Source organism: Procambarus clarkii, chromosome 31 (genome assembly GCF_040958095.1).
Source record: "Procambarus clarkii isolate CNS0578487 chromosome 31, FALCON_Pclarkii_2.0, whole genome shotgun sequence".
Classification (NCBI taxonomy): Eukaryota; Metazoa; Arthropoda; class Malacostraca; order Decapoda; family Cambaridae; genus Procambarus; species Procambarus clarkii.
This window is the reverse complement of record NC_091180.1, coordinates 11,278,566-11,292,035: the sequence shown is the minus strand read 5'-3', so window position 1 is coordinate 11,292,035 and position 13,470 is coordinate 11,278,566. Positions and strand designations below refer to the sequence as shown.

Below are 13,470 nucleotides of genomic sequence, written 5' to 3'. Positions count from 1 at the left end.
CTGTTGGCAGGTCTGATATCTCTGTGTGTGATCTGGTGTCACTGTTGGCAGGCCTGAGGTCTCTGTGTGTGATGTTGTGTCACTGTTGGCAGGCCTGATGTCTCTGTGTGTGATCTAGTGTCACTGTTGGCAGGCCTGAGGTTTCTGTGTGTCACTGTTGGCAGGCCTGATGTCTCTGTGTGTGATCTGGTGTCACTGTTGGCAGGCCTGAGGTCTCTGTGTGTCACTGTTGGCAGGCCTGATGTCTCTGTGTGTCCTGAGGCTTTGTCCAGAGACTGTGTCCAGAGACTGTGTCCTGAGACTGTGTCCAGAGACTGTGTCCTGAGACTGTGTCCAGAGACTGTGTCCTGAGACTGTGTCCACAGACTGTGTCCAGAGACTTTGTCCTGAGACTGTGTCCACAGACTGTGTCCAGAGACTGTGTCCTGAGACTGTGTCCTGAGACTGTGTCCTGAGACTGTGTCCTGAGACTGTGTCCTGAGACTGTGTCCTGAGACTGTGTCCAGAGACTGTGTCCTGAGACTGTGTCCTGAGACTGTGTCCTGAGACTGTGTCCTGAGACTGTGTCCAGAGACTGTGTCCTGAGACTGTGTCCTGAGACTGTGTCCAGAGACTGTGTCCTGAGACTGTGTCCTGAGACTGTGTCCAGAGACTGTGTCCTGAGACTGTGTCCTGAGACTGTGTCCAGAGACTGTGTCCTGAGACTGTGTCCTGAGACTGTGTCCTGAGGCTGTGTCCTGAGACTGTGTCCTGAGACTGTGTCCAGAGACTGTGTCCTGAGACTGTGTCCAGAGACTGTGTCCTGAGACTGTGTCCTGAGACTGTGTCCAGAGACTGTGTCCTGAGACTGTGTCCTGAGACTGTGTCCTGAGACTGTGTTCAGAGACTGTGTCCTGAGACTGTGTCCTGAGACTGTCCTGAGACTGTGTCCAGAGACTGTGTCCTGAGACTGTGTCCTGAGACTGTGTCCAGAGACTGTCCTGAGACTGTGTCCAGAGACTGTGTCCAGAGACTGTGTCCTGAGACTGTGTCCTGAGACTGTGTCCTGAGACTGTGTCCTGAGACTGAGTCCTGAGACTGTGTCCTGAGACTGTGTCCAGAGACTGTGTCCTGAGACTGTGTCCTGAGACTGTGTCCTGAGACTGTGTCCTGAGTGTCCAGTAATTAAGTAAACTAATAATATTCCCCCAAAATGGGAATCATTTATATAAATAATAATAAATATTATGTATTATACAATGTATTATACAATATTATGTATTATACAATGTATTATACAATATTATGTATTATACAATGTATTATACAATATTATGTATTATACAATGTATTATACAATATTATGTATTATACAATGTATTATACAATATTATGTATTATACAATGTATTATACAGTATTATGTATTATACAATGTATTATACAATATTATGTATTATACAATGTATTATACAATATTATGTATTATACAATATTATGTATTATACAATGTATTATACAATATTATGTATTATACAATGTATTATACAATATTATGTATTATACAATGTATTATACAATATTATGTATTATACAATGTATTTGTCGAGTAGTTTAGCCGGATATAATGAGAAGGTAGTGGTGTTTTGTTTGTTAACATAACAGGTATATATTTACGTTGTAACACCCATGTGTAACACCCATGCCCCCCCCCCCCCCCCCCTTAGAGTTCACACTCAGGGAAGCCTTCTCCAAGAGGTCAGCCCAGATGACCTCCGGTTTATCTTGTATGTTGAATAAAAAATTCCTGGGTTAGTCTTAGTCAGCATAGTTTCAAGTATGTAATATTTCATGCAAGGGAATTACACTCCAGATTCTTATGTGTAAACATCCATGGATCTCCCCCCTTTTGGCCAGGTCAGAGGTCAGTCACACACGTAATTAATAACTCCTCTCTTGAAGAGTGTATGCTGAATGTCAAACAAGCTTAATTGAAATATTTTTAAGTGTTTGTGCGCGTGTGGCCGACTTCTTACATTCTTGGTGTAGGTAGCAACAGCTGATCTCCCCCCTCCCCCCTGTGGGGGTTGTATATAGAGGTCCTGTAGAGACTTAGTGAGGAGAGAGTGCGGGACACCGGGATCGAGAGCGGGTCTGTGAAGAACATCTCAGCCAGGGAGAGACAGGTCTTAAGGTAATGTGTGTGATCTCTGAGGTTTTGTTCCATGTCCAAATTTCTTAACTTTGCCAGTGTTAGAGTAGGATTTATAAGTGGTGATTGACATAATTTTGGTCTCAATAAACTCATGTTAAATTTCCCGTCTGTGTCAATTGTTGAATCCTCTTAGCCTTTTGGATATAATGGCTGGCAACTGTCCCATAATTAATGACAGTCATAGAAAGTACTCTCAAAGTCAAGCAATGTTTCTTGCCTCGTTGCTTGATATAGTCTCAATGGTCAAGGCAGATGGTGGCAGCGTATTTCATCCTGTGTTAGCATTTCCTTGTTGGCAGTGTACCTTTGGTTCCGGTGTAACCATCATATGTCAGCTCACATTACCGCGTTCAATAACAGTGTTGCCAAGTGCAACTGGAAGGAAGTGTTACTCAGTATAATTAATAGTGTTACTTACATTATTATTTTATATTTTATAGTGGTGTTACAATAAGGTACCAGTATAAGGTACCAGTATAGTGTACCAGTATAGTGTACCAGTATAAGGTACCAGTATAGTGTACCAGTATAGTGTACCAGTATAGTGTACCAGTATAAGGTACCAGTATAAGGTACCAGTATAGGGTGCCAGTATAAGGTACTAGTATAGTGTACCAGTATAAGGTACCAGTATAAGGTACCAGTATAGTGTACCAGTATAGTGTACCAGTATAAGGTACCAGTATAGTGTACCAGTATAAGGTACCAGTATAGTGTACCAGTATAAGGTACCAGTATAGTGTACCAGTATAGGGTACCAGTATAAGGTACCAGTATAAGGTACCAGTATAAGGTACCAGTATAGTGTACCAGTATAGTGTACCAGTATAAGGTACCAGTATAGTGTACCAGTATAAGGTACCAGTATAAGGTACCAGTATAAGGTACCAGTATAAGGTACCAGTATAAGGTACCAGTATAGTGTACCAGTATAAGGTACCAGTATAGTGTACCAGTATACATATATTATTAAATATGACCGAAAAAGTAAGATTAATAATTCTAACACGAATTTTCTCAATCTTTCGTACATTACGCTTCACTGTTGGAGGTAAATCAAAAATCAATTCTCCAAAATTCATTTTTATTTCTAGTCTGACGCGACACGGGCGCGTTTCGTAAAACTTATTACATTTTCAAAGACTTTAGTTCACAAATACACAACTGAATAGAACTTACGTATCTCCGATTTTATATCTACATTTGAGTGAGGTGGAAGGGGTGATGTGGCATTAACACAAGACAGAACAAAATGTGGTATTAATAGGGTATTAATTTCATCAACACAAGACAGAACAAGAGTATTAATAGGGTATTAATTTCATCAACACAAGACAGAACACGAAACAATGGATATTGAATAGAAGTGTTTGTAGAAAGCCTATTGGTCCATATTTCTTGATGCTTCTATATTGGAGCGGAGTCTTGAGGTGGGTAGAATATAGTTGTGCAATAATTGGCTGTTGATTGCTGGTGTTGACTTCTTGATGTGTAGTGCCTCGCAAACGTCAAGCCGCCTGCTATCGCTGTATCTATCGATGATTTCTGTGTTGTTTACTAGGATTTCTCTGGCGATGGTTTGGTTGTGGGAAGAGATTATATGTTCCTTAATGGAGCCCTGTTGCTTATGCATCGTTAAACGCCTAGAAAGAGATGTTGTTGTCTTGCCTATATACTGGGTTTTTTGGAGCTTACAGTCCCCAAGTGGGCATTTGAAGGCATAGACGACGTTAGTCTCTTTTAAAGCGTTCTGTTTTGTGTCTGGAGAGTTTCTCATGAGTAGGCTGGCCGTTTTTCTGGTTTTATAGTAAATCGTCAGTTGTATCCTCTGATTTTTGTCTGTAGGGATAACGTTTCTATTAACAATATCTTTCAGGACCCTTTCCTCCGTTTTATGAGCTGTGGAAAAGAAGTTCCTGTAAAATAGTCTAATAGGGGGTATAGGTGTTGTGTTAGTTGTCTCTTCAGAGGTTGCATGGCTTTTCACTTTCCTTCTTATGATGTCTTCGACGAAACCATTGGAGAAGCCGTTATTGACTAGGACCTGCCTTACCCTGCAGAGTTCTTCGTCGACTTGCTTCCATTCTGAGCTGTGGCTGAGAGCACGGTCGACATATGCGTTAACAACACTCCTCTTGTACCTGTCTGGGCAGTCGCTGTTGGCATTTAGGCACATTCCTATGTTTGTTTCCTTAGTGTAGACTGCAGTGTGGAAACCTCCGCCCTTTTCCATGACTGTTACATCTAGAAAGGGCAGCTTCCCATCCTTTTCCATCTCGTAAGTGAAACGCAGCACGGAACTCTGCTCAAATGCCTCCTTCAGCTCCTGCAGATGTCTGACATCTGGTACCTGTGTAAAAATGTCGTCAACATACCTGCAGTATATGGCCGGTTTCAAGTTCATGTCGACTAAGACTTTTTGCTCGATGGTACCCATGTAGAAGTTTGCAAACAGGACACCTAGGGGAGAACCCATGGCGACCCCATCTACTTGCTTATACATGTGCCCATCCGGGCTCAAGAAGGGTGCCTCTTTAGTACAAGCTTGGAGTAGTTTCCTCAGAATATTTTCTGGTATGTCAAGAGGAGTACAGGCTGGATCACGATACACTCTGTCGGCTATCATTCCGATTGTCTCGTCCACAGGTACGTTTGTTAAACAGCGATTCTACGTCCAACGAGGCTCTTATCCCTGTGGCCCGTGTGCCCCGCAGTAAGTCAACAAATTCCTTTGGAGACTTCAGGCTGAAGGCGCAAGGAACATAAGGAGTCAGCAGGCCGTTGAGTCGCTTCGCCAGTCTGTACGTGGGTGTGGGTATCTGGCTAATGATTGGCCGAAGTGGGTTTCCAGGCTTGTGCGTCTTGACATTTCCATACGCATATCCAGGTTTATATTCCCCAATGATCTTTGGCAGGTGGAGTCCGGATTTCTTGGCGTTCACAGTTTCGATCAGTTTGTTGACCTTTGCTTTTAATTCGGCTGTAGTGTCCTTCGTTACCCTTTGGAACTTAGTTTGGTCAGAGAGTATGATGTTCATTTTCGCCAGATATTCGTCTTTTTTAAGAATGACATATATTGGCGACTTGTCACCTCTCCTGACAACTATCTCCTTGTTCGCACGAAGGCTTTTGGCTGCCGCTTTAAGCTCGGGGGACAGTATGGTGCTTCTGTAGTTGCCTCGATTCTTTCCTCCTTCTGCAATAAGTTCTGCTTGTAGGGTATCTTTGGTAGTGACCTTCTTTTGTGTCTCGAGGTCGAATATGTCGTCCAACAGAATTTCCAACTCTACTTTCCGGGCCATCTCACTCGGTCTGGACATAACATGACAGTTTATGCCCAGATTTAGGAGAGTGACTTGGTCCTCAGTGAGGTTAATTCCTGCAAGGTTCAGGAAGCCATCTCTTGGTCGTGGAATTGCCATAGGTCCTCCATATAATGTTGTTAGTTTCTTGATAATCCTTGTTTCAGTGCTGAGGTGATGTTGGTCTGTGAGGATGTCGAGGTGTTGTTCAATGCGGGTACGGATACTATCGTCGATGTTGCTATTTCTCCACTCGTTTGTAGCATGAAGTAGTTGCGTTTTGTTGTCTTTGATTTCATTCTCTGCCTTGTATATCTGATCACGAATCAGATCCTGGCGATATTTTATCGTGAAGGCTTGATTCCTTGCTGCTGGGTCGTGCGCTTTAATATTAGTATATTTTGGTAGCAGTCTTTCCTGTAGACATATATTATTAAATATGACCGAAAAAGTAAGATTAATAATTCTAACACGAATTTTCTCAATCTTTCGTACATTACGCTTCACTGTTGGAGGTAAATCAAAAATCAACCAGTATAAGGTACCAGTATAGTGTACCAGTATAGTGTACCAGTATAAGGTACCAGTATAGTGTACCAGTATAGTGTACCAGTATAAGGTACCAGTATAGTGTACCAGTATAGTGTACCAGTATAGTGTACCCGTATAGTGTACCAGTATAAGGTACCAGTATAAGGTACCAGTATAGTGTACCAGTATAAGGTACCAATATAGTGTACCAGTATAAGGTACCAGTATAGTGTACCAGTATAGTGTACCAGTATAGAGTACCAGTATAAGGTACCAGTATAGTGTACCAGTATAGAGTACCAGTATAAGGTACCAGTATAAGGTACCAGTATAAGGTACCAGTATAGTGTACCAGTATAGAGTACCAGTATAGTGTACCAGTATAAGGTACCAGTATAGTGTACCAGTATAGTGTACCAGTATAAGGTACCAGTATCAGGTACCAGTATAGTGTACCAGTATAAGGTACCAGTATAAGGTACCAGTATAGTGTACCAGTATAAGGTACCAGTATAAGGTACCAGTATAGTGTACCAGTATAGTGTACCAGTATAGAGTACCAGTATAAGGTACCAGTATAAGGTACCAGTATAGTGTACCAGTATAGTGTACCAATATAGAGTACCAGTATATGGTACCAGTATAGTGTACCAGTATAGTGTACCAGTATAGAGTACCAGTATAAGGTACCAGTATAAGGTACCAGTATAGTGTACCAGTATAAGGTACCAGTATAAGGTACCAGTATAGTGTACCAGTATAAGGTACCAGTATAAGGTACCAGTATAAGGTACCAGTATAGTGTACCAGTATAAGGTACCAGTATAAGGTACCAGTATAAGGTACCAGTATAGTGTACCAGTATAAGGTACCAGTATAGTGTACCAGTATAGTGTACCAGTATAGTGTACCAGTATAGAGTACCAGTATAAGGTACCAGTATAAGGTACCAGTATAGTGTACCAGTATAGAGTACCAGTATAAGGTACCAGTATAAGGTACCAGTATAGTGTACCAGTATAGTGTACCAGTATAAGGTACCAGTATAGTGTACCAGTATAGAGTTCCAGTATAAGGTACCAGTATAGTGTACCAGTATAAGGTACCAGTATAGTGTACCGATATAGGGTACATCATATGGAAATCATATCAAGATAACCTCATGATATAACGGTGAACAGAGGCATCACGTGAAAAACTGCCCATTTTTTTCTACCTGAACCAGGAATCGAGCCCGAGCCCTAAGGACTACGACTCCAGAGCGCTGTCCGCTCGACCGTAAGGACCTGTACTCACTTAGCTGTGCTTGCGGGGTGAGCTCTGCTCTTTCGCACCTGTGAGTGCGTGCGCACGCGCGTGTTCTTCAGTACAGAGCGCACACATACACGATACACCGTACAATACTTCAAGAGTCCGAGAGAGAGAAAGACCTGGGGGTTGATATCACGCCAGACCTGTCCCCTGAAGCTCATATGAAGAGGATAACATCAGCAGCATATGCCAGGTTGGCTAACATAAGAACGGCCTTTAGAAACTTGTGTAAGGAATCTTTCAGAACATTATATACCACATATGTCAGACCAATCCTGGAGTATGCGGCTCCAGCATGGAGTCCATATCTAGTCAAGCATAAGACTAAACTGGAAAAGGTTCAAAGGTTTGCCACCAGACTAGTACCCGAGCTGAGAGGTATGAGCTACGAGGAGAGACTACGGGAATTAAACCTTACGTCACTGGGAGACAGAAGAGTTAGGGGGGACATAATTACCACATACAAGATTCTCAGAGGAATTGATAGGGTAGATAAGGACCGACTATTTACCACAAGGGGCACACGCACTAAGGAACACTACCTAGGCGCCTGGTAGCCTGGTGGATAGCGCGCAGGACTCGTAATTATGTGGCCCGGGTTCGATTCCCGCACCAGGCAGAAACAAATGGGCAAAGTTTCTTTCACCCTGAATGCCCCTGTTACCTAACAGTAAATAGATACCTGGGAGTTAGTCAGTTGTTACGGGCTGCTTCCTGGGGTGTGTGTGGTGTGGAGAAAAAAAATAGTAGTAGTAGTTAGAAACAGTTAATTGACAGTTGAGAGGCGGGCCGAAAGAGCAAGCTTAACTCAAAGCTCAATATATACTGTGGCAACACAATTAGGTGAATACACAGGTGGAAACTGAGTGCCCAAATAAGCCGTCGAGACGTTAGAAATAATTAGTTTAGTGTCACAGTTGTAGACAAACGGAATGCATTAGGCAGTGGTGGAGGCTGATTCCATACACAGCTTTAAGTGTAGATATGATAGACCCCAATAAGCTCAGAAACCTGTACACCTGTTGAAAGGCGGGACCCAAGAGCCAGAGCTCAACCGTCCTCCACGAGAGGTAGACACTACAGGAGGGCAGCCTACACCAGGCGCCCTGACCTACACCCCGACCAGCCCGGGAGGGCAGCCTACACCAGGCTCCCTGACCTACACCCCGACCACCCCGGGAGGGTAGCCTACACCAGGCGCCCTGACCTACACCCCGACCACCCCGGGAGGGTAGCCTACACCAGGCGCCCTGACCTACACCCCGACCACCCCGGGAGGGTAGCCTACACCAGGCGCCCTGACCTACACCCCGACCACCCCGGGAGGACAGCCTACACCAGGCTCCCTGACCTACACCCCGACCACCCCGGGACGGCAGCCTACACCAGGCGCCCTGACCTACACCCCGACCACCCCGGGAGGGTAGCCTACACCAGGCGCCCTGACCTACACCCCGACCAGCCCGGGAGGGCAGCCTACACCAGGCGCCCTGACCTACACCCCGACCAGCCCGGGAGGGCAGCCTACACCAGGCTCCCTGACCTACACCCCGACTACCCCGGGAGGGCAGCCTACACCAGGCGCCCTGACCTACACCCCGACCAGCCCGGGAGGGCAGCCTACACCAGGCTCCCTGACCTACACCCCGACCACCCCGGGAGGGCAGCCTACACCAGGCGCCCTGACCTACACCCCGACTACCCCGGGAGGGCAGCCTACACCAGGCGCCCTGACCTACACCCCGACCAGCCCGGGAGGGCAGCCTACACCAGGCGCCCTGACCTACACCCCGACCACCCCGGGAGGGCAGCCTACACCAGGCTCCCTGACCTACACCCCGACCACCCCGGGACGGCAGCCTACACCAGGCGCCCTGACCTACACCCCGACTACCCCGGGAGGGCAGCCTACACCAGGCGCCCTGACCTACACCCCGACCACCCCGGGACGGCAGCCTACACCAGGCGCCCTGACCTACACCCCGACTACCCCGGGAGGGCAGCCTACACCAGGCTCCCTGACCTACACCCCGACCACCCCGGGACGGCAGCCTACACCAGGCGCCCTGACCTACACCCCGACTACCCCGGGAGGGCAGCCTACACCAGGCGCCCTGACCTACACCCCGACCACCCCGGACACACACACGAGGCTGGACTTAAGCATTAACTCCAGCTTGAGTTCAAGCACGGCTAAGTTAACACTGTGTACGTGGGGGGGGGGGGGTAACGACTCACTAGGTGATTCAACACATTTACGGGATTTGAATGACATAATCGTTTAGAAGATTTAAAAAAAATTATTTGATATTATTGAAGTCTATATAATGACTTGCCACTGATGTCTGTGTCTGTTTATATATATGTGTGTTTGTCTGTCTGTCTGTCTGTCTCTCTCTCTCTCTCTCTCTCTCTCTCTCTCTCTCTCTCTCTCTCTCTCTCTCTCTCTCTCTCTCTCTCTCTCTCTCTCTCTCTCTCTCTCTCTCTCTCTCTCTCTCTCTCTCTCACCGATTGCCTGGCCGGTGAGCGCCCCCGTTACAGTGAACACGGATGGCGTGGCGGTCATATACCGAGGTTGTTGAAAGTGGTGCTGGGGGGGGAGGGAGGAGGGGGGGGTGATGGGGCTGTGAGAGGGGCGAGGAAGCGTGGGTGGGGTGTTCAGGGGGGGGAGTGGGGGGAGCTGGGGTGCCAGAGAGAACTAGGAGGTCGATATATTGGCTCACGGAAAGATGTTGGAGGGGGGGGGGAGGGTTGTGGGGGGGGGGGAGGGCTCAGATGCCACCGGCACAATGACAATGACATGTCTGTCCTGATAGACAGACTGTGATAGATGTATATATATACTGTGGCAGGCAGCCGGTCAGGTGGGGGTTAAGAAGCCTGGTCCTGTGAGCAAGTGTATGGAGGTCTTGGAGGACAGGTCGAAGGAGATAAGACAGTTCAACTGACTGACAGACGGACAGACAGCGCCCCCGTACATCATTCACAGCTTCGGGAGCAAGTATGAAAGGGCTATAAGGCCGAACCCGGGAGCTACAGCTCGACCCACGTAAACAGATATGTAGTATCTGTTTACGTGGGTGAGATACGTAGTATCTCACACGCGTAGTCCTGACCAAGGAGCTGGAGCTCAACCCTCCGCAAGCACAACTAGGTGAGTACTTCACACAGTCACCAAAGAAATATTCCCAAGGTAATTGCTAGAGCAGACAAGGACTAACAGCTGAACACCCGGGTGGTACTCGAACAAGGGGACACAGGTGGAGACTGAGTACCCACATGAGCCACAGGGACGTTAGAATGAATTTGTCAGTGTCAGAGTAGTTAGTAAATGGAATGCATTAGGCAGTAATGTGGTGGAGGCTGACTCCATACACAGTTTCAAGTGTAGATATGAAAGAGCCCAGTAGGCTCAGGAACCTGTACACCTGTTGATTGACAGTTGAGAGGCGGGACCCAAGAGCCAGAGCTCGTCGTCCCCCCGGCACACAACTAGGTGAGTACACAGGGAGAGTTCCCAGAGTGAGAGAGAAGTTTGGAGAAGAGTTAAAACTTTAGTTAGTGAGTTTGGAAGTCGGCCGCCTCTCAGTTGACCACTTATTATGGAGTTTGTGTCTGTCTGTCTCTGTGTTTATGTGTGTGTGTGTGTGTGTGTGTGTGTGTGTGTGTGTGTGTGTGTGTGTGTGTGTGTGTGTGTGTGTGTGTGTGTGTGTGTGTGTGTGTGTGTGTGTGTGTGTGTGTGGAGGAGAGAAGACATACACGCATGACTGCCCCCCCCCCTGCGTGCGTCCTAATATACGCCAACATGTGTCTCCGTACCCTGTGTGTGTGTGTGTGTATATAATCTGTTCTGCCCCCCCCCCCCCCCTCTGTCTCCAATTATCTTGGCGGTAGTTTAGCAGGATGACAAGTCCAAACCACTCCTATAGACCTATTTAAATCCACCTCAATCCACCCTGGATCGGGTAGAACAAGTTATTAATCCACCTACTTAAATCCGCCACTCAACACCTATAATGGACACAAACACACATATACATATATATATATATATATATATATATATATATATATATATATATATATATATATATATATATATATATATATATATATATATATATATATATTGTATATATATATATATATATATATATATATATATATATATATATATATATATATATATATATATTGTATAAGACGTGGAGTTGGCAGCGCTATTGGCTTGGGGAACACGGGATATTCGTACCTAAAGTACATATTATTTCGTTCACACCCATAAAAGTTCGCATTTTGCGGCGTTATCTCCGGGTTTGTTTGTGCTAGTTGGTGAAATGACTTAAAAAGATTGCGTGATGCCTGAGCCAGGGTGGTAAATAAGACGAATTGAAGGCATGCCATCGATCGCCAGACTCCACAAGTCACACACACACACCCTGCTCTCTCTCCCCCCAAACACACGCACGCACTCACACTCGCTCTCACACACGCTCACCGCTCCAAAATGAAAGTCTCCAACATTAGGAAGAGAACCCGTCCAAGGAAAATATATTAGCCATCCGACATCGGCTCTTGGCTGACCCCGACTCGTCTGCGCCCTTCTTGCTCCCAAGCCGCGACACTGCCGCCAAGGATTCACATGGGTAAATTTATGTGTCATAATCCATCTGATAATCTATTTCTCTCTATCGCTGGCGTTTATTATGAATGGCGATCGTGAGCTGAGGGGAATATCGTGTAGATATCGTGGTAATATCACAGGTTTAATGACTGCTAATGCAGGTGAAATTAAAGTAAGAAAAAAAGCGCCGATAAAAGAGGACGTTGGCAATGCTTAGAGGAGTGTTGCCAACGTGCGCCGTATTTTGTCAGCGTCAGTGTTGCCACTTGGTCCGCATTATTCCAGGTGTTGGATGGCGAATTTTGATATCTGTCTGAGGAGGAGGTAATGTTGCCATTTACGGGCCGCACTTTTGGGTTTATTTAGTTTAGTGAAGTTTTTTTTTTGTATTGAGAGGACTAGTCAACGTTGGGGTAGCCATGAAGGCTGAAGCAATAGCTGAGTTTCACTATTAAATACATGAGTAATCAAAAACACCTGCCTGACGATATTGATTCCTCTTAGAAATTGTAAATGAATTAATGGTAATTCGGCCTGCTTTTTATCGCGTAAACTATATTAAAGTTGTATTTCTGTATTAACATAGAGTCTGATAACGACACAGAGATTACATATTGACGAGAACAGGTGTGTGTGTGTACATATATATATAGATATATATTTGTATACGCGGGAGGAGGTAAAATTCGGCAGTAGTCACCGCGACTTGCTTGGGACCAATTGAGCGTCGCAGAACAACGAAGGGATTTTTCTCCGACAAATTTTCTTTCTTGCCATGTTTGAACTTACAAAGTTACATTTTGACCTCGTTACACCAACCGCTGGATGGTTGTGCCGCGTACCGGCGCCAGGCAGTACCTGCGGGGGGGAGGGGGGGAGGGGGGAGGTCTATTCTTAGTAACCACAGAGTACTTTAAGGTACCCAAGAGTGCGAGGATATCTTTGTGTTGTCTTCAGAGCCACGCTTATGTCTCCTAATTATTTCCTTTTTGCGAGGTGCACTTAGACTGGACGGCCAGGCTACTGCGTTGTTGGTGGTGTCTCTCTGTTTACTGTTTCTATCTGCAGAATCGAGCTGTTAGCTCTTGGACCCCGCCTTTCTAACCTATTTATTTATTCCTCTATTATGTCTAGTACATATTTTTCTCTTACACATGTACATATATGTATATCTCCAGGAAGCAGCTCGTCGCAGGTGTCTAACGCATAGGTACCTATTTAGTGCTAAGTGAATAGGGGGGGGGGGGGCATTAGGGTGATAGAAACTCGGCCCATTTGTTTCTGCCTCTGCCGGGGATCGAACCAGGACCCTAGGATTACGAGTGCAGAGCACTGTCCATTCAGCTATCACGCCCCCCAGGTGTGTGTGTGTGTGTGTGGAGGGGGAGGGGGAGGGGGAGGGGGAGGGGGGGAGCCCGGATATCCCTGCAGATTGTTGAGAGGACGACCATAAGCCTTTGTTCTCTCTCTCTCTCTCTCTCTCTCTCTCTCTCTCTCTCTCTCTCCTCT

General features: G+C 46.1%; 1 protein-coding gene across 1 annotated transcript; it reads right to left on the bottom strand.

The window, feature by feature from the left end:
- Window positions 1-223: 223 nt before the first annotated feature.
- Window positions 224-9,903, bottom strand: LOC123758589 (mucin-21-like). The gene is made up of 2 exons (XM_069334141.1): window positions 9,846-9,903; window positions 224-1,149 (listed from the first exon to the last, which is right to left on the bottom strand). The coding sequence occupies exons 1-2, from the start codon at window positions 9,901-9,903 to the stop codon at window positions 224-226; spliced, it is 984 nt and encodes a 327-aa protein (XP_069190242.1).
- Window positions 9,904-13,470: the final 3,567 nt, after the last annotated feature.

Coding starts and splice junctions, on each gene's coding strand:
- LOC123758589 (XM_069334141.1), bottom strand. CDS start 9,903: ATGACCGCCACGCCATCCGTGTTCACTGTAACGGGGGCGCTCACCGGC. Junction 1,150..9,845: donor GCTCACCGGCCAGGCAATCG/GTGAGAGAGAGA, acceptor CTGGACACTCAG/GACACAGTCTCAGGACACAG.